The 27756-nt window shown below is 44.0% G+C and overlaps 1 protein-coding gene across 1 annotated transcript in view; it reads right to left on the bottom strand.

Annotated features, from left to right (window-relative positions):
* The window catches only part of ALK (ALK receptor tyrosine kinase), a 411412-nt gene that overhangs the window by 300423 nt on the left and 83233 nt on the right, over positions 1 to 27756 (bottom strand). Inside the window, exon 3 of the mRNA XM_082214794.1 lies at positions 27349 to 27550. Within this exon, the coding sequence (XP_082070920.1) occupies positions 27349 to 27550 (202 nt within the window). The remainder of the gene's footprint in view (positions 1 to 27348; positions 27551 to 27756) is intronic.

The raw sequence follows: 27756 nt of genomic DNA, 5'->3' as shown, positions 1-27756 counted from the left end.
TGTAGAGAATTTAATATTAGAATAATAAAAATAAGAGAGAAACCAAAATGGACAGATTTATCCATCCTAGCACATAGCAACTAAGACCCTGCAACTCTTCCACTGAATCTTGTCTGGAAATGGAGTGTTTCATGGTGAAAGATTCCTCCCTGCTCCCCATAGTGGTCCTTTAAGACAGGGATAGTGATTTTCTGGAAATGAAAAAAAAAAAGAGTTTAAAATCTCCTAAAGGGGTGCTTAAAAATGATTTTATAAGTAGCGTTCAAACCCATGGGAAAATTTAAATAGAACTGACCTCACCATAGAAAGCTTGGCTAAGTCAGATTCTACAACAATGTCATTTAGCCTAATTTGAATTAAGCCTTATCCCCATATGGTTTACTTCCATTAAACCAAACTAACAGAAAGCCATAAGATTGAATTAACTGCTCCATCTTAAAGGACTAGGTGTCCTTTAATGATAACCCCTTAGCTATTTGCTCCTACAAACACAATTTGGACTGCCTGATTTCTTCCTTACATTCGATTTTAATCCAATAGTTGAAAATGTGAACTCTTAACTGCAAAGACACTTATTGCAGACCGAAGAAGAATAAAATATAGTATATATAAGGTACCTCAAATGAATCTAAGCATTTTGTTATGAAGCCTTTTCCATCCTTATATCACCACATTTCAGCACCGAATCAAATCCGCAGGTACAAGTGTAGCTTCATTGTTTTTTAGTTCAAAAATATGAGGAAATCTTGTTTATGCCAAAAGCTTAAGTAACCCATTTGCTGCTTGCTCTGCTTCAGTCTAATTGATTGTAAATTACCCCTCCAGTTTCCAGTTTTAGAAAATGCATTCCCCAGATATGACTTGTTCAGTTCGGTGGTCATTAATTTTCCAAGCATGTTACCACTTCCAACAACCCCCAACAGGTCAAACAACAATGTTAATTCCAACTTTCAGGGGAGTAAAACAGGTCTGCATTTGGATCGCCTTTTAATTGTTATATTAATGAAGTTACAACTTTATGAAATGGTGTCAAGTCCGCCGCTCTTATTGTCAATGTGAATAAATTATCTATTTCTTTATATACAGGCGACCCAGTTCTCTAGTGTGCAGGTGAGCTTGGGAGAGTTGTTGGTAGCGTAATGAAGTTTGGTAAAAATGGGTTGCTGACAATAAACTACGAAAACAAGGACTAAATTCCACTGCCTGCCAACTTCAAAACCCATAAAATAAAATTCCGTTGAATGCCAAATATAAAATGCAATATGCCATTGCTTGTCAGTTGTGAAATACCATTGAAAGTGCAGTGAAATTTCAGCAAATATGAAGATAAAATCCAGAGAATAATGGCAGCAGCCAATTGCAAAATATGAGTTTGGAGATCAGGTGTGTACCTGAACGCTACAGTGTACCCAAAAAGTGTTTCACCTGTATTTATGGAATACCTATGTACAGTACTAACTGCGCACAGTGGCTCCAGTTATAGAATGGAGATGAACTTTCCTGTTAATATTGGGCTACCTACTGTGGAAAAAAGATAATATGAATGGATGCATCTCCTATATACAGTCTCTTATGAATCTGCAGTAGCTTTCTATCAGCTACTGAGCCAACCTTTAAGGTCTTGTTACTTACATACAGCCCTAAACAACTCTGCATCAGATTACCTGAATCTGATAATCAGCACCAGATTCCTTCTGTTGTCCAATAAGGGTATTAGTATCTGCAAATATCTACAAATGGATATTGACATGGTAGTCCTACCATAGCCTGTTGACAATCAGCTTCTAGCGAAGCCAAGGAAGACTTTATCACTGGTGGCACCAGAGCTGTCGAATGCACTCGCTGCTGAAATATGAGAGGCCTCATCTGTATTGTAGGGTGGCGCTGTGGTCTAAACCACTGAGCCTAGGGCTTGCTGATTGGAAGGTTGGTGGTTCAAATCCCTGCGATGGGGTGAGCTCCCATTGTTCAGTCCCAGCTCCTGCCCACCTAGCAGTTCGAAAGCACGTCAAAGTGCAAGTAGATAAATAGGTACCGCTCCGGCGGGAAGGTAAACAGCGTTTCCGTGTGCTGCTTTGGTTCGCCAGAAGCGGCTTAGTCATGCTGGCCACATGACCCGGAAGCTGTCTGCAGACAAACACCGGCTCCCTCGGCCTATAGAGTGAGATGAGCGCTGCAACCCCAGTCGTCCGCGACTGGACCTAAAGGTCAGGGGTACCTTTACCTTTACATCTGTATTAGCATTCCTGCAACTCTTGAAGACACACCTGTTCATTCAGGCATTCCCTTCAACTCTTGAACTGAGACTCTTGTTTTCATTGCTATATTTTAATGGAATTATTTTATTGTACATCTTAACTAATGTTTTAATTAATTTGTTTTATTGTGTGTTTCATTTAGGGTGCATTTTAACAATACAGAGTAATTGCTTTCTATATTTTGTAAACTGCTTAGAAACCTATTTAAGCCCCATAAATAATTACAATAATAAGTTCTATGGTGGATATTTATTTTTATTGTTGTAAAACAGGACAAAGGGGGAGGGACTTCAAACTGGAGCTTGTATAACCATATCTCCAGGTTTGTCTTGTTAAAATTTATTAAAGCACCTACTACTATTTTTTTTTTCAGGAAGACTGAAAGCTACTAGCTAAACCTTGTCAGATCTTAAGTATTATAAAAGTCTACAAAGCTGACTTCTCACTTCTACAAAGATCTTTTGTGAAAATGTATGCAACAATTCTAGCGGTAAAGAAAACAACAACAACACAGAAATTGATTCTCCAGTAAATATAGAAGGGCCTCTGCAGGAAAAAGCACCATTTATTTATTTATTTTCCTTTAGCTTCAGAAATCCTTTCAGAAGCAGAAGAGATTTGAAATAATGTTGGACTTGTCACCCTTAAATTAAAAACGTTTTCACTGTATCTGTGATTATTACAAATAATTAATAGTAGGTCCATCAAGCAGTTACAAAAAAATTGTAGATCACTTAATTGTGTTGCTTTAACTGACAGATCAAGTCAATTAATAGATTAAGAAACACAGAAGGCAAAATCCCAGGATAACTCCAAAGCCTTCTTTAATCAGATCAGGTTGTATCACCCAAAAGAGTTTTTGTTTTTGCTTTGCTTTGTTTTTGCTTCTCTCTGCACCACCAGTTATGGATTCTTTATCCCTAGAACAGAGTTGACGCCACAAAATTACATCCCTTTGCACCCCTGGGAAATTATGCTGTTTCCTCAAAAGCCAGCGGTACCACATTACAGATGCAACCAGGAATTGTAATGTGCAATCAGGAAAATCAAATGCAATGCAGCCTTGTCCCTAATTTCATGTATGCAGGGGAGCTTTTTCCATAGGTGGGTGGAACCTACATGTGACAGCTCTCTCTCCCTGCTATGAAGTGGTACAGCCACTTCATAATTTGTTATAGAAATGAATTCTAAAAGTTGCTTCATGTGACTGGTTTATATAAGTACATAGGAGCCCTGCTGGATCAAACCAAAGGCCCATCTATTCCAGCATTCTGCTATCACAGTGCACAACCAGATCCCTTGGGAATCCCATAATCAGGCCATGAGCTTGAGAAAACTGCTGTTCTGCACATGTACTGCTTTGTGGACTTTCCCAAGAAATCTAGTTGGCCACTGTGAGAGCAGAGAGTATGATTGTATCTAACTGACGCTTTGTTTTCCATTCCCAATGAAAGGTCAATTTTGGCTCTGCCCACAGATTGAAGACCGGCAGCAATGCTTTGGGATGTTAAGGCTCCCAAGATTCAGTCTGCAAACTCACCAAGCTCGAAAGGTTAACCCAAGTTATAGAAGGAAAAATCAAACCCTATGTCCCAGACATATAGAGGGAAAATAAGAAAATAGAATGAAATACAAATGTGCTGCAAGTGGTCATAAGGGCAGGGCTTTCTTTAGCACAGAAACAGCAGGTAGCCATCCTTTGGAATTCACACTTCTCAAAATTTTGCAATGAAGTTCTCCAGCCAAATAATGTGCTAAGGCAAACTGTGCATAAAAATACATATACAGTCGTACCTTGGAAGTCAAATGGAATGCATTCTGGAAGTCCGTTTGACTTCCAAAACATTTGGAAACCAAAGTTTGGCTTCTGAATGGCTGCAGCAAGCTCCTGCAGCCAATCAGAAGCCCCTTCGGACATTCAGGTTCCAAATGAACGTTTGCAAACCGGGTTTTTTGCATTCAGGAGCAAAAATGTCCGAGTTTCAGGGTGTTCGGGTTCCAAGGTACGACTGTATTAGTGAAGATAGCATACAGAAAGTGGTATATTAGGGGAAATTTACATTAAAATGCCAATGCATTTTCATAAGGCCTAAAAAAACCCAACCTCAACATGATGTGGAAATGTAAAGAACTGAATTTAAGATTGGGAGAATAAGAAACTGACAAACTGAAACTGACAGACTTGCTGTTCCCTCCGATTTGCTAAAACCTACTGCTCAAGCTGCTGTCAAAAGCACAGGAGCAAAAGCCAGTAAAAAGATTTGGCAACTCTACAATTAGTGCATTTTTGGTAAGTGATAAATACATAGTACAGGTTATTTTCTTAAGTTACCAATGTCATCTGCATTTGTCACAAATCTTGCTTGCTGTACAGCTCCCTTCCCATTTGGCCTCAGAGAAATTTGTGCAATCTCATCCCGCATAATTTGTGATTCTCTGCCTGGACACAGCCCACTAGCCACATGTGATGTCATCGATAAATCTCCTGGTTTTGCTGGCTGCTGGAGACTTCAAAAACACGCAGCAGGCCGCTGGGTACAGGAGGGTTACATTCAGCTTAGTGGGTCAGTTGTGCAGGACTGGTATTCAGCCAGAAAGCTTATGCGCTTTGACAAGACTTAAACAATACAAAACATTACCTCCATATGTTTGTGAGTGGTTCTTAATCTCTACAGTTGACAATACTGATTGATAGAACAGGTTAGAAAGAAAGGCTTTTAAAAAATAAAAGATTATTGTATGTGTGTTTTGTCTTTCTCTGCATTTTTATCTGCTTGCATGACTGATAAAAGTTCAAACCCAGCAAGATTAGGCAGAACTCCGCTTACTCTCAACAGAGTCAACCTTTACTGCTGTTTTTTCAGCTGGAAAATTAGGTTTGGTAAACCTATTAAACAAGGGGCAAGAAAGCAGCTGCATTTGAGAGTTCTGTTTTCAGACAGAAAAATAGTCATGTGGCTTCTAGATGCTTTTTGTAAATAACTGGCAACTATGTTCAGTGACTCAGAGAGTTAAATGGTATAGAAAAGAGGCCGCTGAAGACTCTTGCAAACTGTCAGCAAGGGAGCAAGAGCCTTTGAATGCTACTCTGGTGGGTCTGAAGCGTCCACTGAGCCTGTTTTGCTGAGCAGTAAATCAAAATACTGTGTGCAAGATGTGAAAATCAAGATTTTTGCACTGACCCATTTCTGAACCATGTATAAAGCAAACTGCTAAACAGCTGGGGGGGGGGCTCCAGTCATGTGGGGATGAGACAATCCTCGGGGCAGTGTGTCGTTGGTTTTGACTACACTATCTCAGATTAAGGGAAATTCTGCCAGATTGCCTTGATTTTGTCCCCAAACTGTTGGACTAGCCTCCACTGAAATGAAAAAGAGAGTGGCCAAGCCCCTGTGCTCTGGGCTGTGCTAAGCCGGCCTCTCCTTCATCCTAACACAATCTGGGCAACACGCTAATGCAGTAATACCTCATATTACGTCTGCTTCATGCTACGTTCTTTCAGGTTACATGCTGCGGCGACCCGGAAGTACTGGAAAGGCTTACTTCTGGGTTTCGCCGCTCGCGCAGACGGACAAAATGACATCACACGCATGCACAGAAGCAGCGAGTCACAACCCGCGTGTGCGCAGACACGCCGCTGCGGGTTGTGCTCTTTTCATGTTGCGAAGGGGCCTCCGGAACGGATCCCATTTGCAACCAGAGGTACCACTGTATTCATTAATGAACAGTAAATAAAATCTTTGAGGACCTTTGCCACCTTAACTCTAGTATCAAACGCAACTCTCCCCTTTATGCCTTTAAAAAAGTTGGTCCCAGATTCTAGAACCTTCCAGCATATGGTCCAGCAGACCACGCTTGTTTGTCTTGTAATATTGTATTATGGCTGTTGTTTTTTTTTTGCCTTGTCCTTCCAGCAACTCCTGCAGCCACACTGGTGCCAAACGTATTGCTCTGCTTTCCTTTGGATCACATCAGTGAGGCCGGGGGTGCGGGTCTTGTCATCTGGGCAGCACAGGACCTCCATGCACACTGCCCAGGCTTGCCTCCCCGCCCCCAGGGGAGGTCAATTCACTGCTGCTAACACAGCAGTTTGGCTTCACCCCCAGAAGTGCACTCCATTCTCTCTCAAGACAGACGGATGCCAACAATATTTCCAACCTCTGAACTACCTACACTACCTACACTACACTACACTACCTACACTGCCTCATTTGATCCTGGATGACCCCACCCTGGTCCTATACTTTTGCATCTAGCATTCCTGCCTGGTAAGAGTTCTAATGTGGCCTAGGACTTCCTGATCTCTGCACCTTTATGGATAGGCAAAAGCTATTCCTCCCTTCTTTCTTTTCTCATGTCTGATCCTTTAGCTCATTTCCCCCCTCTTCTCCACCCACCTCAGTTTGCTCTCTCTGTCTCCTTTTCTCTTTCCCGCTGTCCCTGTCTAGGTGCAGCCGTGAACAACTCATTTCCTTTTCTCCTTCCTTTCGTTTCTAGGGTAGCTAGTATCACAGCCTTTTAATAAAACTCATTTCCGTCTTTGTTCTGTTTTGTCTCCCTGGAACTCTACAGGGAGTTCCATTATCTGCACCAAAGACCCTAAGTTGCCCGTGCTGTGCACCAGTTAAATCGGCAGTTGTGCCACTTTCTGTGCCAACTCTATTGAACTGACAGCAGCCTGACTTTTGTCAAGAAATGAGCCTGGGGCTGCAGATGGAGGAGTTTTCCCAGCACCAGACTTAATTTTCCATTCATCTATCTGTTGTTGCTCCTGGGGAGCTTACTCCCTGAACACAGAAAATAGGCTCAGAAGTCTGTCCATGCCTGCTACATCATATTACATTCAAGTCACCTACAAACTATGGAAAGCCTCCAATCTTGCTTTCTAACAGATCCTCCATATTATTGGCACTTTCTTAACATAGGGTGATGGGGATATCTGGAAGAAAGGCAAGTATCAGAACCAATTCTTAGAAAATTCAGCTACCTGGATTTTACACACACACTCCTTGACCCTCAACACCTATTGTAGCAAGAGCTCCTGTAAATTTCCCATGCCTGATCTTCGCAAGAAAACACCTTAGTCAGCTTCTCTGACAAAATGCAATAAGAAAGCACGGCTATCTCTCCACTCCTGGCCCATAGGAGCACCCTCGGCACTGCTGATGAATTTATCCTCTTCTGCAATATAAAACCTCTTTGTTCATCACGGTTCTTTTTAAAAAACACTGATCTTATCAAAATCTTGACCCTGGATTCAGTCAAGAATAGAACTGAATCCATAGTCAATGAAATGTCTGCCAGACTTACATGCTTGTTTATTTCAGTTCTAGGAGTGATTATTTCACAGCTTTCCCAGAGGTTTTTTAATCAATTGGGGTCTTTCAAAATCATTAGATATAAACACTATGGTATGATCTACTTTTTAAAAAAATGTTTGGACACCTTGTGCATATGTACACATGACAAAACATAGTGTTTTTGCTTTTTGTGATTTATTGTATTTTGGTAATAATGCTTTTACTGTGAATTGTATTTTATACAGTATTTGATGTTTATGTAAACCACCCAGAGAACTTGGCTGGATGAGTTATCTACAAATGGAATGGAATGATTAAGTGTGGACAAATTTAACACTGGAGAACTACTTGAGCCCTCTTTATAAGATTCTATTTAATATCGGGGAAAAGTTATTACATCTTCTCAATGTACTAAAACTAAACTAGGCCAATTAATCTCATTTCTTCTCAGCCATCTTGCTTTCTAAAGCATTCATTTCCGTGATATTATCAAATTCATCTGAAGCTTGCTTACGTTCTTTAAAAATAGTCATGACTGCAACTTTGGTTGATGTCAAGGACAATATGGTTCTGCTCTTACAACCTAATATAGAATTGGCCTTTAAAAAAGAATAGCTATCCTGTAGCTCACTTTTCGTTTCTGAACTAGTGCACTTTCCTTATATGCAATTTACTATTTCCTTTTAATTTTTTTAAATAAAAAACAACAACACGAAGGAATGGCATTGAGGGAAGGACACAGAAGCATGAAATATCAGAGCTATATTCTTTTCTGGTACATTACCAAACCAGGATGCCCAGGCAGATGCTCCTAATGCATTTTGGTGCTGCCACTGAATAGTAAGACTCTAACATCCATGATTTAATGTGGTTGATGGGGCTGACTTGGTGTGTATTATCAAAGTAGATGAGATGGGAGGAATTTATTTAGTTTTATTCATTCAGGTATTCAGTGCAGAACCAACCTAGATCAGAAGGCTGGGAAGTGTATGTCATCCGATTATATCTCCCTCCCTTGCCAGATCAATATTCAGAAATAGAATTTGTACCTGGTTTTCAGTTGCAGATTACGACCTGAGGTGTCTGAGGTGGTCTCTGAGGTTTCTGGAGACCCCCACCCCACCCCAGGTGTTGGTGCTGTAGGACCTCAACATCCATGCTGGGGCTCCCTCTGAGAGGCTATATCTGACAATTATCAGGCTGTCTCTAGCAGCATGGGACTGACTGGGCGGGTCCAGGAGATGGTGAATTCCTCTGAGTGGCCCTTTAAGATACTTCAGAAGCTTCCATTAGTGCAGATCATGAGTGTAAGAATGTTGACTGGGCCAGCCACCTGGGATCACATAATATTAATCATGGAAGATCTTCATTGGCTGCCTCTTTATTCCCAGGATGTATTCATGTTGCTGTTATTGACCTATAAAGCCCTTAATGACTTGGGTCCTAGGTGACGGAAGGAACACTTCTTCCAGTGTCATAAGTGTTCTCCACCTCTTGGAGGTGGCACTGAGATAACAGAGTGTCTTCCCCCTTGATGTATGCCAGATGCAAATTATTGTGACATCCTGGCACCAGGCAAATACCTGTCTTTTTGTCTTTATGGGATAGTAATCTGCTACTAGGTTTTAAGCTGTAATTTTAATTTTGTTATTTTTTTAGCTGATCTATTCATTTATTTGAATGTATTGTTGTTGGAGGTTTTTGGATGCAAGGCAGGCTAAAAATAAAGACTCATCTCTTCCTTCAGATCTTTGGTGGATGACAGGTTTATATACAGAGCCACCTGATTTATTCTAGGACAGGGATTTCCAAGCTTTTGAGCCATGGGTATATTCACAGATTGCTGTGGGCACCACGCAAACCCATGTCTATTGGCTATAAGAAGAAGAAGAAGAGTTTGGATTTGATATCCCGCCTTTCACTCCCCTTCAGGAGTCACACAATGCTTCTTTCAAGGCAAATTTCAACAGTGCAAAGGGACTCTGTGGGCACCAGGGAAAGCTTCTGATGGTACATATTATAGGGAGTAGATTAAACTCAATGCAGTTTGTGCTGGTTTAATGCTACATTGAGGAATTGCATTAAGTACAATTCTTCTTCTTCCATGGACTGCAAGAAGATCAAACCTATCCATTCTGAAGGAAATCAGCCCTGAGTGCTCACTGGAAGGACAGATCGTGAAGCTGAGGCTCCAATACTTTGGCCACCTCATGAGAAGAGAAGACTCCCTGGAAAACACCCTGATGTTGGGAAAGATGGAGGGCACAAGGAGAAGGGGACGACAGAGGACAAGATGGTTGGACAGTGTTCTCGAAGCTACCAGCATGAGTTTGATCAAGCTGTGGGAGGCAATGGAAGACAGGACTGCCTGGCGTGCTCTGGTCCATGGGCTCACGAAGAGTCGGACATGACTAAACAACAACAACAACATTTCTTTATTTGAATGTGACCCACCCTGAGACCATTTGTGGCCAATGCCTGGATACATTCATACATGCATACATACAATGAGAGAACAACAGGGACTGGACGCATTAGAGCATGTACAGCCATGTACTTCATTGAAACTGTAGAATGGAAGTATGGGTGTGTGTCTTGATAATATTTATTGATAGTTGGCCATATAATATAAATAAGTAAATACATTCCCTTGTCTCTTTTTGAAGCCATCACTCAGAAGGGAAAAAATGGGGGGTGGGGTGGGAGAGACAGAGAGATAGAAAGAACAGTAAACTACTGGGGGGGGGGAGTGCTTCAAGAAACAACATTCAAGTCTATGTAGCCACAGCTGGCAGAAGGCCCTTCATTTATTTTTCTTGGCATCTGTCAATGAAATCAAAGTGAGTGAGTTGTGCATGCCACAAAACCACCGTATATCATGTTTAGCAGTAACCTTCAAAACTCAAGTGCTGTTCTGCTGTTTAACATGCCAAGTACAGTATTGCCTTGGTATCTAATAAATATGAGTCCTGCAGACATTTCATCTTCAGCCTACCAGTCTGCATATTTATGTTGCAGTTTTGCATTCTGGGCTTAGGAACACCATTTTTATTTTTTTATTTTTTGCTATACGGCAAAATATTCAAATAATGTCTGAAGAATATACTCTGAGCAAAAAGTACAAATTGATACTGTTATTAGGAAAGGCTTATAAACAGCAAGACTTGCCTCTGCTGAACCAGGCAGAAGGCCAAGGGAGATTGGGATGAATCAGCCCTGACGTAACCCATCATGTGGAAGGGAGGGAGTGGGCAAAACTCTCCCACCACCACCTGAGCACCTTCCTCACCTCCGTCATACATGCATGGGCAGAGCGTCTGGATGTCACCTACGCATGTACAGTTCAACACACAGAAGCAAATATCACTGTTAATTTCCTCTGGAAACAGATTGTCCAGAACAGTCCTCTGTGGTGCTCAACTGCATGTAGGTTTTCTCCTAAATACACCCCCATCCTTCGGCAGGGGGGAGGTTGCAATCCGCAGCAGAAGGCTGCCATGGGAGCAGGAATGGGGAGGACAGGCTCCTTAATACTTCCCCTGCCAGCAGTTTTCATGTTAAAATTGCCCATTCCAGGTCTAGATTTATTGTGGTTTGGCCTATGAAAGGCTTTCTAAGCTGGGAGAGAATGGGCTCTGCTTTCTGTTCATTGCCACCCATGTACCACAAACAAAAAACCTGAGTGTGTGTAAGGAAGTGGACTAATAAACATTCTTTCGTGGGCTAGAAGCTTTTGTGGACTTAGCTGCAAGGCTGTACTTGAATTACCATAATATAAAAAGTTTATGCAATGGTTACCCCAGTCCAGAACTTTTGTACACTACAGAAAATTAGAAGCCTGCACAGCGACTGTAGGATTGTCTCCAACTGCTGTAGAGAGAGCATAGGTCTCGACTGAAGTATGGAAGGAAAGAGTCAGTCAGTGTCTTCTTCCTTGAGACCCATTTTTTCTCTCAAGAGATCAAAGAATGCATATTTTTTTATGCGAGAGAGAAGAGGCTTGGGTAATTTAACTAACATGGACAATCCTACATCAGTTGCAGTGCTCTCTGCTTATTTCTGCCTCCCAGACAATGTTCAAGCCACACAATTGCAGTTACAATAATAGATTATGAAAAAATAATTGCCTTGCTCTTGCCTCTCTCTCTCTCTCTCCTCCCCCCTCCTTAGCAAAGTGATTTATAGGAACAGATTGCCCAAAGCATTCTTTAAGCAGCACAATAATACAATGCAGGAGCTATGTGACTAGTACCATTAGGGAATAATCTGACACTATTATGTACCCCGGGAGTAATTATATCAGCTCTTTTAGCAGCCAGATGGAATAATTGATTTCTTTATTACAAAAGGATCAATAAGAGTGCAGAGCCTGCCTATCATTTGCTGCAGCTTTACCTACGGAGAGACAAAGAAAACTGCAATAGATGACAGAAGCGACCAACAGGATCAGAATGCAACGGTGGTGCTGGTTCCCCTTTGCAGTTCCGTCTTCTTGCAATAAATTCAATTTCAGTCACTTGCATTATCCCAATGAAAAAGTTTTGTGGAATTCAATAGGAATTAAATCAATGCAGCTCTACAGCTAGAAGTTTTGCCCACCATCTATAGAATGTAATACAGCAACCTACAGAATTCAAAAGCAGGGAGGCAGCCTTCTGTTTTTAAAAAGCCACATTTCAGTGGAGAAGCTTGCTTGCTTGCTTGTGTAGGTAGAAATGAGTGAAGTGCCCTAGCTGAGGGTCCTTACAGGTCCTCAGAATTAACAGTTATTTGAAGTGTACTACAGTGCATTAAATGCCATTGACAAACACCGTCAGTGAGCTAGTCGATGAGAGGCAAGTACAAGATAGGGCTGCACTGAATATTTGCTCATTTCATTTTTCAAGGCAAATGTACAGCTTTGATAGTGTGTGAAATGTTTCCTGAAAACACAACACTTGTACTTTCCATGTGGCAATATCAGAAGCAGCTTTTTTTCAGCCACTGGTTCTGTTCTCTGTGGCTGCTTTGGGACTATTTTCTATCCTTTCTCCTTCCAAAGTTGATCCCAAACAATTGGGCACCATTTAATGAGAAGTGTCATAACGATACTGCATTACCCATTTGATTTGGCTCTGTGATTATCCCCTTTTGTTCTCTGCAAAGCTAAGGGGACTTCTCCGTGACCCTTCCCCTCTGCAGGGAGGTGGGACCAATTCAGATAGTCCGCCCCCGACACTTAATGGATCCAAATGGTTTCCAGAGAGTGGTAGGGGATGCTTTATCCCATGTTGATGGCCTTTCAGCTGATTCCCTGGTGGCCCGCTGGAATGTGGAATTAACCAGGGCTATTGACTGTTTGGCTCCGAAGCGCCCTCTCCAATTGCATGGAGCCAGGACAGCCCCATGGTTTTCCATGGATCTGAGGGCAATGAAACAACTGCTGAGATGGCTAGAGTGCCGGTGGCGGATAACTCATTCTGAAGCTGACTGGACACGAGTTAGAGCTCAATGTTGAGCCTACCAAGTGGCGGTAGCGAAGGCGAAGAAGAGTTTCTTCACCGTCTCTATTGCATCTGCAGAAAACAGCAGCAGGAGACTCTTTCAGGTTGTTCGCAATTTAGCAGAACCACCTGCTCCACCGGGGCCCAGTATGGGCCACATGATCTCCTGCAATGATTTTGCAAAGTTTTTTTTGCAGATAAAGTCGTTCAGATTCGGGAAGAGATAGACTCCACCGTGGGAGCTGGGGTGGGAGAGTGCTAGAGTCCTGTCTAGTCACGTTGCGTGGGATCAATTCCAATCTGTTACCTCCGAGGATGTGGACAGGCTACTTGGACAAGTGAAACCAACCACCTGTCTCCTTGATCCTTGACCATTCTGGCTTTGCGGGGTGGTGAATGCTTCTCTCTGTGAGGGAGCCTTCCCAGACCCTCTGAAAAAGGTGGTTAGCAAGCTGTTTCTTAGAAAACCATATTTAGATGCAGCCAATATGGCCAACTATTGCCAAGTCTCAAGTCTTCCATTCTTGGGCAAGGTGATTGAGCGAGTGGTTGTTGAACAACTCCAAGCACACCTGGACTAGGCGAACTATTTGGATCCCTTCCAGTCAGGATTCAGGCCTCATCATGGGACTGAAACTGCCTTGGTCACACTGGTTGATGATCTCTGGTGGGCTAGGGACAAAGGTGAGAGCTGTTTCCTAGTTCTGCTGGATCTCTCAGTGGCTTTTGACACCAGCGACCATAAAATCCTTCTGGACCATCTAGAGGGGCTGGGAGCTATGGGCACTGTTATACAGTGGTTCCGCTCCTTCCTCCTGGGCCGTGTTCGGAAAGTGGTGGTGGGGGGATGAGTGTTCAGACCCCTGGGCTCTCACTTGTGGGGTGCCTCAGGGTTCTGTCCTCTCCCCCATGCTTTTCAACAGTTATATGCAGCCACTGGGAGAGATCATCAGGGGGTTTAGCTGGGTGTTCATCACTATGCAGATGATACTCAGCTCTACCTCTCTTTCAAATCAGAACCAGTGAAGGCGGTGAAGGTCCTGTGTGAGTGTCTGGAGGTGGTTGGAGGATGGATGGCGGCTAACAGATTGAGGTTGAATCCTGACAAGACAGAAGTACTGTTTTTGGGGGACAGGAGGTGGGCAGGTGTGGAGGACTCCCTGGTCCTGAATGGGGTAACTGTGCCCCTGAAGGACCAGGTGTGCAGCCTGGGAGTCATTTTGGACTCATAGCTATCCATGGAGGTGCAGGTCAATTCTGTGTCCAGGGCAGCTGTTTATCAGCTCCATCTCGTACGCAGGCTGAGACCCTACCTGCCCACAGACTGACTTGCCAGAGTGGTGCATGCTCTAGTTATCTCTCATTTGGACTACTGCAATGCGCTCTATGTGGGGCTACCTTTGAAGGTGACCCAGAAACTACAACTAATCCTGAATGAGGCAGCTAGACTATTGACTGGGAGCGGCCACTGTGACCACATAACACCAGTCTTGAAAGACCTACATTGGCTCCCAGTACGTTTCCGAGCATAATTCAAAGTGTTGGTGCTGAACTTTAAAGCCCTAAATGGCCTCGGTCCAGTATACCTGAAGGGGCATCTCCACCCCCACTGTTCTGCCCGGACACTGAGGTCCAGTGCTGAGGGCCTTCTGGTGGTTCCCTCACTGCGAGAAGCCAAGTTACAGGGAACCATGTAGAGGGCCTTCTCAGTAATGGCACCCAGTCTGTGGAATGCCCTCCCACCAGATGTCAAAGAGAAAAACAACTACTAGACTTTTAGAAGACATCTGAAGGCAGCCTTGTTTAGAGAAGCTTTTAATGTTTAATAGATTATTGTATTTTGATATTTTGTTGGAAGCCGCCCAGAGTGACTGAGGAAACCCAGCCAGATGGGCGGGGTATAAATAATAAATTACTACTACTACTACTGCTGCTGCTGCTGCTGCTGCTGCTGCTGCTGCTGCTACTATATTGCATTATGCTGCCTTTGCTCTGAATGGGCAAACACATGCACATCCATTTCCATGTGATCACTGTAAGATTGCTGATGGGGGGAGCTTATTTGTTGAACCTTTTTGTGAATCAAGTAGCACTCCGTGAAGCCTGCAAGTGGTGAACCTTCTTCAGCCCAAGGACAACATTATCTCATGGGTAAACTTCTGGGAGTGGCCAGAGCCAAAGTGTGTGGTCTTAATGCAGTGGACAGAGTAACACAGAAGGGGTCATGAGGGGTGTGGTTTGGGGTGTGCTGTGAGGTCTAGAGGGCCACTTCCAGCCCACAAGCAGAAAGTTCCTGACTCCTGGTCTGCATTAAATTTGGAAGGATTGTCTAGTTCTGCTTTTATAAAAGGGAATGCTGGCATTCCCCTTCTTGCCTTACTAATATGAAGGGTTGGAGTGTGTTAAAAAGTTTGCCGAGACATACCTCTGGCCCCTGCCAGCATCTACCCAGGGTTCCCACCAGCCATAAATTTATGTGGATAGCGGAAGAAGGCAAGCATTTGCACACAGACCTCTAGCTACACTATTACATTTCTCCAGTTCCAGGAATCCTGTTTGATCAGCATTTCAGAACACAAGGAAGCTCCCATACATTGAGGTCCATCTACAAACTCTTTGGGACCTCAGACCTCCATGCAGAACACGTGGACAGCAAAGCCAGGAGAAGCCGTGCATTGTTGTTGTGAGACCAGAGGCTTGTCTTACGTGGTGAGCCATGAAAACACATATTGGAGCATCTCTCTATGCAGGTAACTTTATTCAGCCATAAACTGACTCTTTCCACTGAAGTTGACCACTGCACTGTCCTGCACAGGAAAGACTATAAAAGTGCTTTCTGCTTGAGTTAGCTGCCAGAGATGATCTGTCGGCAGCCATAAGAATTGAACTGTGATGTGGGAATTTAAGCAAAGGAGCATGTCAGAGACCTGGGCCAAGAAACAAGCAGGAATCAGAATGGAGGAGCAAGCAGAAGTCAGATCAGTGAACAAGCAGAAACCAGCACAAAAGGCAAAGGCAGATGTTGAAGCAAGAGCCAGTGCCAAAGAACAGTTCACAAGTGTTCTGTTTCAGGAAACAGCCTCAGCCAGATGGGTTCGTAGCCAAGCATGGGGCTGCGGTCATGAGTACAGATTCCAGCAAGCAAAGTAAAACAAAATCAATCACGATCCAAGTTAAAGTAATAACAATAACAATAACAATTTTATTATTTATACCTCACCCATCTGGCTGGGTTTCCCCAGCCACTCTGGGCGGCACCCAACAGAACACTAAAAACAGAATAAAACTTCAAACATTAAAAACTTCCCTTAACAGGGCTGCCTTCAGATGTCTTCTAAAAGTCAGGTAGTTGTTGATTTCCTTGACATCTGATGGGAGGGCATTCCACAGAGCGGGTGCCACTACTGAGAAGGTCCTCTGCCTGGTTCCCTGTAACCTCACTTCTCACAGTGAGGGAGCTGCAAGAAGGCCCTCGGAGCTGGACCTCAATGTCTGGGCTGAACGATGGGGTGGAGATGCTCCTTCAGGTTATGTTATGATAAAGCAAGGTTCAGGTTCTAATAAGATGAAGTCAAGCAGAAGCAGGTAGTCCCAAGGATAGCTCCACTTGGAGCTCTCATAGTCGGCAATATTCAGCAGTGTACCACAGTAAGCTGAATTGCCATATTCAGTAATAAGTAAACCCAGACTGAGACTTAGAGCGAGCTACAGCTCCATCTCAACAGCAACCTCTGTTTCTAGTAAGTTAATCCTTTTTTATTTCAAGGGGCCTTGCCCATCAACTTTTACAGTACAGGGGAGATTGTGGTTCTGCTGGTGTTTTTTAATTGGAGTCTTCAGAATCTAACAACATAATCTCTTCAGGATGGAAAACTGTTGGCAAAATGGGCTTCGGAGACATCCTCTGAATCTACCTCCACATCCTGCAAAGATGAGAAATTGGACCCAGAAGAACTTAACAGCGAAGCCAGGAGGCAGAACTGAAGATCAAGGAAAGGGATGTGTCAGAGCTAAGAATATCTTGTTACTCAGGAAAGCCTTTTTACAGTCCTTCGTGTCCAGCAGCAGCTGATTGGCTACTTAACTGTTTTGGTACCTCAGTTTTGCACCAAATTGGTGACAACAGAAATTCCTTATGTGCCCATGGGAGGCTTGTCAAAAGAAATACTGTAGGACTGCCATCATACTGCTCTTATCATATTGTCAAATTACTTTGTTATGCTTTATGGAAAGTGATCTACTGAATAAATGAAATAAACAAATTATTAAATAGGATTCAAAATCAAGATACCTTTACTAGATCAAAACTGCTGGTGAGAAAACCTCTTGGAAGAAGAATTTATGCTCCACAACAGAAATGTTTTGTGAATAATGATAGCATATGAAACATTTTAGAACTTATCTTTGAGACTTTTCTCCTACAGTCTACCCTAGATTCACAGTTATTGGAGTCTTCGGAAAAAGGTTGCAATCGTGTACACACTTAGGAGAAAGAGCATACGAAGATCACTGCTGGATCAGGTCCACCTGGCCTAACAACCTGTGCTCACAGTGGCCAACCATATGCCTATAGGAAGAATGCCAGCAAGACCCAAACACAAGAGTACTCTCCTCTCCTCTAGTTTACAGCCACTTGTATTTATGTTGCACCCAACAGTGGATCTAGAACATAACTACCATAGTAGAGAATTGATCGCCTTATCCTCTATGAATTTGTCTAATCCTCTTTATAGCTTTCCAAGCTGGTAGCCATCCCTGCATCTGGTGGGAGAAAATGCCATAGTTTAACTGGGTTTTGTGAAGAAATATTTTCTTTTGTCCGTCTGGAACCTTCCAACATTCTGCTTCATTGGATCACCCTGGGTTCTAGTATTTTGAAAGAAGGAGTACTCAAATAATGCTTACTTTTCAGGAGACCTGGCTAGACAGACATGGATAGTGTAAATGTCATGTCCAGCTGGTCTCATGTCAAAGTGACCCTCTGAAAAACACTGAACCCATTTGTCCTGTTTTTCTTTTTTTAAAGTGCCCAGTGTTTCTGGTGTCCCCCACAGCTCACACAACAGAAATGTTTCGGAAATAATGATATTCCCGACAAATCTAATTAGATGGAGCCAATCAGTTGTAGAGTACAATCATGACTGTAACATTTTCAGGCATTTCAGAAACATGTATATTAATGACAGAGGCAAGAAGAGCACCCTCTTCTGTGTTCTGTTGTCTCCACACATGCAGATTATTTTATCAATTGTGTGAGAGCAGCAAGCTGGATGTTTTTCTTCTTAAAGTGCCCATTGACACAGCAAGGAGCACAGTTTCTCTTATATAGTCTTAATACAGGCTCCTGCTTTGTCACATTACAGTTTAATCCCCCCTCCACAAGGTGCAAGCAAAAATCTTTGCTTGGCTGGCTTAACCCCATTCAAAGAGTAGTGCCTGACAGCTCTTGCTTTTTCTTCCTCCTGTAAATGGACATGAACTGTGAAGACCTTATCAGATATTAATACATGTTATTCGGGCTAACGGGGGAGAAAAAGACACTTGCTGACACAATGAGCAACTTGAGATATGAGAAAATCCGACCTGAAATTAATTTATCGCCATACTGCCTTTCAAGTGCATTAATTTCAGTGAAACACATTTTCTGCTTCCATTATGGAACCTGATTGTCAGAGGTGTCAAGTAGCCACCTCTTCCCTTTAGAAATTAGTGGGATTTGAGAATGTTCATCTCTTCTGGTAACTAAACTCATGCGCGAATGAAAATAGCTACCCCATGTTCTCAGTTCAGGTTTCAGTATAAGTACCTTGAAACCCTTTTATTCTCTCCGTCTGCTACAGAGGGAACTGTCTTGTATTCATAAGTCTGGATCTTACAGGGTCAAAGAATACTGACAGCAAGAAATGAGCCAACCTGCCAGGACAGGTGAGAAGTAGGCAATTAGAGCTGTTGCCTAGGTTAGGGATGCCAAATCTGGCCATGGGATGGGATGGAACACACATCAGCAGGCTGGAGACCAGTCAGCTTTCATGTACCCAGAGTAAGCAGGAGAAGGATTAAGAGCCTTGGCAACATATTCTCTACACCAGCCTTTACCAACCTGGCGCCCTCCGGTTGTTATGGACTACAATTCCCATCTGTCACAATGGAGGGCACCAGGTTGGCAAAGGATTTTCTACAAATGGTTCTAGGACAAGGACAAGTAAAGTTCATTGAGGCAAAAACTAGAATGAGTATTAAGCCAGCAGAATTTTGTAAGCCAGCAGTGGGGAATCTTTGCAGGCCAAGAGCTGCATTACCCTAGTGGAAATATTTTGGGAGCCACATTTCACTAGTGAGCAGGCCCAGACAGACAGACAACCACACACCCTCACCACAGAGCATCACACATCCACAGAATCGCACCCACAATGTTGTCTGCCTCTGATCCTTGCTCATCTTATCTGTGCAAATCAGCTGAGGGGGGAATGAAAAGTGAAAACAGTCAAAAAGTTGTTTTATTTGTCCAAAACTGTTCACATGGGCTATTTCCCCTCTAAACATCTTGAATCCTGAGAGGAACACAGCTTGCTTTTCAGTCACCCGGCAAGCAGAAAGGATCCTTTATTTTGCTAACTTAATTAGTAGTGATAAGCCATCCTTGATCCACGACAATAATGCTACCTGTGATTGCAATTTGTTTTAATTTCACATACAGTGGTACCTCGGGTTACAAACACTTCAGGTTACAGATTCTGCTAACCTCAGGTTAAGAACTTTACCTCAGGATGAGAACAGAAATTGTGCGGTGGCAGCGGGAGGTCCATTAGCTAAAATGGTGCCTCAGGTTAAGAATGGACCTCCGGAACGAATTAAGTTCGTAACCAGAGGTACCACTAATGGGGTCTGAACTGGAGCTGACTGACCAGGAACAAGATAATGGGGTCATAGTAGATAGCCCTAAGAAGACATGTTTCAGTTGTCAAGATCATTCTAAAAATGTTGCATGAGCATGGCTCTAGACGTGGCCACAATGTTCCAGAGATGACCTGACCATACATTAAAATAACAGCACAGGCATGGGCTACAGTTCTTTGGATATCAGCCCCTCCCTCTGCTATGTAAAAGTTTGTTTCATTGGAGATACATCTCCAGAACATTTAAAGAAATCAAAAAACCTAATGTACACTGATGTCTCAGCTGCTCATTTCCATAGTCACATTAAGAATTCTCTTTGAAGGCTGCCCATTCTCTATTAAATTATTTATAGTTTCTCATGGACACTGTATCCCAAAGACCAAAGTATTTTCACACAGAGGCAGCACTTCACATGAAGGGGGCTTTATGCAAGGGGAACAGCCCCAATCAATCAAAATTTATACTCCAGAAAAAAGGCAGCAAAATCCTCATTATGCATGCTAGAAGGCCATTCATTTTTCTGTCCTGTAAATAACTGTGGGGACGGATAATGGACACTTGACACCTGCTTAGATCATCAGCTGGTGTAGTCAAAGGGATAGTCATTTATCTGCCAGATTTAACATCCATGCAAAGCAGTGTTGAACTTTAATAAGTGGTTGAGGAGAAGAGAGTGATACCCCCTCCCCACTGTGGCAACCAATCATTCGTTTGAGTGAAATCCCAGCTCATGGAAGGCAAAAGGAGATTCTCTTCATGCAGCTGGGCATTTGAATCCCATAATACTAAAGGCCTTGAGAACCACCTTCTGGATTGCAGACTACAACCTCTGAGTTGGACATTGGAAACACTGATATTGGTCAACAGTGTTTCCAATGTTCAACTCGGAGGTTGTAGTCTGTAGTCCAGAGTTAAGATTTAATGCAGTGGCAAGTGCAGAAAGAAGCTTGCTAGCAAACCAAGCAAACATTTGTGGACTGATCTGCCTCCTTGCACTGGTCCTGGCCAAAGTTGGCACTTTCCACCACCACTGTTCCATTTAGCACTACTCACAAGTGGGCAAGTGAGAATATTTTTTGGGGTGGGGAGCTCACCACTGAGCAGGCAAAATTTCTGATTTGGAAAACTGGTCTGTTTTCTTTACCTTCAACATCTGCATTTTCAAAATGCAGGAAAGATCCAGGAAAACAAGATGGGCTTGATGGGTCTTATGATTCAGGATGTTGGCCTAAGGGGTGTCAATGGAAGCTTCAGCTCTGGGGCTAATGGCAGCTGGGGGGAGGTGTGTGGAACAATGTTCATCAGGACCGCCGTGGGGAAGGGTAGAAATCTGCCTCCCACTACACTACAGGTGGAGAACTGGATCTCAGCAGCAGGACAGATGGTTATCTACCCCACCAATTGTTGGCCATGTTTGACAGGTAGGCAGCTCAATCAACTGACATCACAATGCCTCCCCCCCTTTTTTTAATTATCTGCAGGGATCTTCAGAAGCCCTTTTCAAAGAACTACCTTGAGCTGATTGTCAGATCTTCAGAAGGCCCTTTCAATGTGCTGGGTAAGATAGTCTAAGCTGTGGTCCTATTCCTGATAGAAACACCAGCTCCTGGTACTTTTTTTGTTTAAAAAAAACATGCACACAACTCCATATGATATGTTTAGCATCACGCATAGATTTCCCCTCTGAATTCAGTTTCTACTACTTTGTTTGGAGTACCTGGTATCCTTGTTTAGTGACACACACACCCTCCAATCAGTTAATCAGCTGTGTCTTCCCATACAAGAATAAGCCAGCATGGCTTACTGCTATAATCATTATCTCTGCAGCCTGCCATGTTAAACAAAACAAAAATATATGATGACTGGTTTGAATTATTGTTCGCAGTGTGTATTCTGTAGCCATGAAGGTAAACTTGGTAATCAGAACACCAGGAATTTATATTGAACATATATTCAAATTGAATTCTAAATTGAACAAAAAACATTACTTTAAAAGCATCCAGAATGAGTTTGCTCAACTGTGCCCCTGCTGTTTTGCTGCTAACCACAATCTAAGAGAACACACAGAGAGTCTGACAAATTGAGACATCACTGGCAATTAATCTTAATTACACAACTGGAAGGGGATATTTTGGCTGGCCAGAGCCCAGAAACAGCAAAACGCTTTCACTTGATAGAAAACCTGAGCATTCTTCTTGATACATACAACCTAATACTATTTTAAAAAAAATGCTGGCAGAAATAAAACTCCTCATTGATTAGGAGCCCATCGGGGGGCTGAATTAATGTTTTTCTACATGAAGTAGATTGACAGATGAGTTTCTGATTTCTTTACATTTCAGAACAGATATGGTTCAGTAGAACATATCCTTAGAAAAAGGCAGCTAATTTCCCTGGAAAAGAACCCGATGTTGGGAAAGATTGAGGGCACAAGGAGAAGGGGATGACAGAGGATGAGATGTTTGGACAGTGTTCTCGAAGCTACCAGCATGAGTTTAACCAAACTGCGGGAGGCAGTGGAAGACAGGAGTGCCTGGCGTGCTCTGGTTCATGGGGTCACAAAGAGTCGGACATGACTAAACAACAACAATTTCCCAGATCTTGGAGTAAGATTTGTGTAAAAGGACATAGTCAGACATCAAGGTAGAGCTACAGTTTGCACCCAAACCTTTCACTGGGGGATAACATGGATATCAGGATATTGACAAGGTTTGCTACACTCCATTCAAGACAATATTCCTCTCCCTTTTAAGAGATTGCAAATGAGCCAGTATTCATCAGATGTAGCTTTTACCATCACTGCATCAGTATGATGAGGAAAACTGTCCTTACGGGGTTTGTTTTTCCCTGCAGAGCACTTAAAAGAAAAATTAAGCCCTGTCCCAGATGGATAGACTTTGCCAATGCTATTTACTACTACCTTTTAAAGATATCAGGCTATTAAGTAGTAAGAGGTGAAAGACCACCTGTGTCTCTCAGGGCCAATCTGCATATTGTACTAACAGGACATAAACTCCAGGCACTGTGCCAACAGAGGACACTGTACAGACAGTTTTGGACTGCACACTTAAGCTCCCCTTTGGTCTTACAGCTGTACTTTCCCTCCAGTCAGTTACTATCCAGGGACCAGGAAAGGAGGAGAGCTTCCTTTATTGGGTTATCCAGCCTGATGCTAAAGCAAAACTTTTCATAAGGAGTGGGATAAAATGCAGCCCCCTTAGTTTGGATCTCCTTTAGTTTGTTTAAACACATGAATCACAGAATTGTAGAGTTGGAAGGAACCACAAGGATCATCTAGTCCAAGTCCCTGTATTGCAGGAACCTTTTGCCCCATATGGAACTCGAACCCACAACCCCAAGATTAAGAGGCTCTTTGTTTACATAGTTTGCACACTTCCATAGATATATGTATGTCTTCTTGGACCTATGCGAAATGCTGCAGCTCTGTACTGAAGCATCAGCTTTGCATACAGAAGCCCCCAGGTCCAATCCAATTGGGACCTCTCAAGTGGAACTAATCCTAGCGAGGATTGTATCTGGTGCTGAATACAAGCTGCATTTGCAAAGGAACAAATCAGGAGTGTGTTTTAAGGCCCCCAATAGTTCCTTTCCAACTGCATCTTTACCTTCTCCATGCCTGACATAATAGATAATGTCAGGTTTGGGTTAGGTGGGCATGGCTTGCCAAAAACAGCATCACAGACCAAATTATGACCCTGGCCAGGCCTAGTTGGGTGTGTAGCCCAAATTTTTCCCACAGCTGCTGTAATGGGTATGAGTTACTCATGCGTAAACTGCCACTTAATTGCCTTGGTTAAACCGTTCTGACTGCGCAGCCCATCTCCACGTGGCTGTCTCAGTTGCTGGCAGAATCTGTCTGTGGGCGTTTCTTAAACCTTTTCCAGCATAGAAGCTGTCTGACTCCCAGTCGCCTCCTCCTCTCACTGCGCGGGAGTTTTCCGCGCAGGGAGGGCGTGGGTAGTGGAGGGCCTGTGCTCTCCTCACTGATCTCCAGAGAAGAATCCCGGAGCTCTCCCTCCGCTTCCCCCATTTGCCCCCCTTTATCCCTGGTGTTGCGCTGATTTCCTTCCTCCTCTACCGAGCTGCTTCGCCCCCTGGTGCTGGGTCCTTCGCCCGCAGAATCTGGGAGCCTCCCCTTCGCCTCTCGCTCTGATGTCAGTTCCCTGACAGCTGCTATACAGGACTCAACCATGATACCTCCCAATGGAGATGGGTGAGTCTAGGAGAGATTTAAAACTTTTCTCATGGAATGTCAGTGGGATGGGTGAGCCCATCAAACACCAAAAGATGGCAGACCACATCAGGCAGCACTTCCTGAATGTAATTTGTTGACAAGAGACACATCGTGCAAACTGCTGTGATTGATTTCTAAAATGTGGATGTGGGACAAATCCTGGCTAAATCCATCTCTTGGGATGGCATAGGGGAAATGATTTTAGATATCACTCTCCCAGTACAATGTAAACAAGATTCCCCGTGAGATGTGAGGCTGCTTCGCCTCAACACCTCTAGTTGTTGAGTTTTAGTTTTTGCTGTTTTGATTGTGTTTGTGTATGCTGCAACCCACCCTGGGGACCTCTGCTGAAGGGGGGTAAGAAATGCAATAAATAACCATAATACTCCTCAGCATCGCCTAGTAGGGCTAGGAAATAATCCCACCTGTAGTCAGTATATGCAATACTGAGCTAGATGGATCAATGGTCTCACTCAGAGTAGGGCAGCTTCCTGTAACCTCATGGAGCAAATGCATGAGGAAGATCATGTCTTTCCTTCAGCAACACTGCATCCCAGTGGCCCAGCCCTGACCTCCATGCACATAGCTGAAGGTCTGAAAGGAGGCCTTATTTATGGAAAGCATTATGAATCAGCTTTCTGCCTTCAAAGGTGCCAAGGTAACATGCAATAAGGAAAACAGTACAACAATAAAAAACATTTTATAAAAAGGAACAAAATCAGACAGCAGAATTTTAAAAACCATCAAAACCAAATGAAACAAAACAGCTCATCTAGCACTAGGCAAAGATGGAGCCAAACTGGCCTTCCTAAGAAGAGAGTTTCACACTCAGGATGCTTCTGTAGAGAAGGCCTTGCCCCAGGTACTCACCAACCTAGCCTCTCTTGGTTGTACATACAAATCAGACCTCTGGTGAAGATGAAAAAAATTGTGCAGGCTCACATGGGAGGAGCTCTTTCAGATAGTTTGGCTCCAAATCATCTAGGGCTTTATCAGTAAGAACCAGCACCTTGAATTGTGGTCAGCAACAAATTGGAAGCCAATGCAGTTGAAACAAGAACAGTTTGACAATTTTCACACTGGTTGCTATTTCTAAATACTCGTCCACAGCAGTCCTCACTCTTTAAGCCACGGGTGTCAAACACAAGGCCCGCGGGCCAAATCCGGCCCGCCAGACCTCATCATGTGGCCCGTGTAGCCCCAGCCCGCTATTAGAAGCCCAGTCGCTTCCCACCCGCCCATCGAGCAGGCTGCTAACGTGACGGCGCATGTGCGCGACGAATCCTCCCGCTAACGCCAATATCATAAAGGAGATTGCTTACCCTAGCGGCCTTTTTTGAGCATGCGCGACGTCGGGCGTGCAACGCGCATGCGCAGGCGGGGAAGGATTGGGGGGAAAGCCCCGCCATCGCCGCCTCTGCGCTTGCGCGCTTAAGTGAGCTTCTGGGGAAAGGAGGCAGAGGTCGCGTGCGTGCCGCCTTCCCCGCGCGTGCATAATACTTGGCAACCTGTCAGCGCCCGACCCTTGGCACCCGTTTGCCATTGCTGTGGAAGCCGAGGGGCCCTGTGAGAGGCCCTGGCTGCAAGGCCTGCCGGAGGACAGAGCCTTCTGGGAACACGAGCGGCAGCTCGGCCGCTTTCTCCTCATCGTCGCCTTCCCCCTCCCCGCCGCAGCCACTCACGCTGCTGGTGATACAGCCCTGCGGTGGGGGCGGGGAGGCGGTGGGCGCCTTGCTGCAGCCCCAGGTGGTGTGGCAGCCGCAGCCACCGTTGCGGGGGGCCTCGGAGGCGCCCTCGGGCCTCATGGTCTTCTACGAGCTGGGCCAGGTGGCGGGGGGCGACGCGGACGGCGGCGGGGGCGGAGGCAACAGCGCCGGCAGCCCCAGCGGAGGCCTGGAGGATCTGGACGACAAGGAGGAGGGCGGCGCCCAGTCGGGGGGAGGGGGAGGAGGCGGTGGCTGCAAGAGCTGCACCTACAAAGGCTGCAGCGAGACCACCACGCAAGTGGCGAAGCAGCGCAAGCCCTGGATGTGCAAGAGGCACCGCAACAAGATGTACAAGGACAAGTACAAGTACAAGCGCAAGAAGAGCGACCAGGCCTTGGGGGGGGGCGGTGGAAGTGGCGGAGGCGGAGCTGATGCAGAGGGAAGGCAATTTCAGGAGGGATGGGAAAGTGATAATAAAGAGTGGACACGTAGTCCACAGATACAACTGGCCCTTTGAGGGTGACCAAACTGCTGGTGCGGCCCCCGATGAATTTGAGTTTGACACCCCTGCTTTAAGCTTTATGCATGCAGGTGCTTCATGTGATCTAAATACCTTGCACAAACATGGTTCCCACAGACACCCATCTTACATATGTGGGCAGCATATCCCATGAACACACCCAGCTTACATATATATATGGGCAGCAGAAAGGGGCAGTGGGAACCACACTGATATCAATAGAACCCAAAGTGCATTCACATCTTCTGGAGTGGAGGGTGAGCCTGTGTTGTGGCTGGTGAAGGAGGTTTCCCTAGGACTCCTGACTGAGACACCAACTCAGACAACACTGGAAATACTGGGCTGTCCATCATGAAAGGAGACACCTGGGCAGGTTAATTCAAATCAATGTACTATATCACTTACACAATTGCTGAAGACAGCACAAACACTTGAATGGCAAATTGCAACATTTGTACATTTCTCGTGCTATTGTTTGATGATTAAGATTTCAGACAGGAAAGCAACCAGCAGAACAATGTGAAAGAATTACCACTGCTAATCAGAAATAATCAAAATATAGGCATGGATAAAAAGGAAAGTGAATTATCTGAAAGTAGGATTGGATGTAAAGAGTGGGTGGTGGGAGTAAGTATGAGCGCACTGAAAGATATTAAGAACAGCTGGCATAATCATAAAAGCCCAATTTGAACTACAACTGACAGAATGGAAGTTACTTTATTGTTGCAGTAGCATTCCTTCTCCCACTTAATCCATCTAAGCTGAAGCATTTGCACAATGAAAGGTGGAGCTAGGAAACAGTCTACAGATGCCCCCACTCCTACAGATTTCAATTCTTAATACGTTAAAAAACACACCCTAATCCTCTTAAAGCTAAATTCAAGTGTTATGCATATTAAAATATTATATAGCATTTATGTTGGACCTACCCGTGCTTTTCTCTGCTCGGTATCAATGGGATTTTGTTGTGGCTTTCATCAGCATGGATAACCTGAGCGACATACTCCCCACTTTGCTGGAAGTATCTGTAGACAGCCACTTGCACAGTGCAATCTTCACTAGTGCTTTTCAGCCAAGGGCTCAAAATGAGGAAGTTCATGCTTTCTGATGTACTGAGGTATAGGAACGAACCTGCAATGAAAGAGAAGAGAAGAAGCTGATTACCCTCCCCAAAAGTGTAAATGATAACAAGGATTGTTGTACAAACTAGGGCTAGCAGCTTCCTTTACCTTGAAAAACAACTGTTCATTCTAGAGTCAGTCTGGTGTTATTGGATTGTTCATCTAAAATGCCACTAAAGTTCTAAAGTTTGGCAATCTGCCCACAAAACCTGAATC

Source organism: Podarcis vaucheri, assembly GCF_965113315.1.
Source record: "Podarcis vaucheri genome assembly, chromosome: 3".
In the NCBI taxonomy this organism is placed as follows: Eukaryota; Metazoa; Chordata; class Lepidosauria; order Squamata; family Lacertidae; genus Podarcis; species Podarcis vaucheri.
Note: the sequence above shows the minus strand (reverse complement) of the source record. Positions and strands in the feature narration are given on the sequence as shown.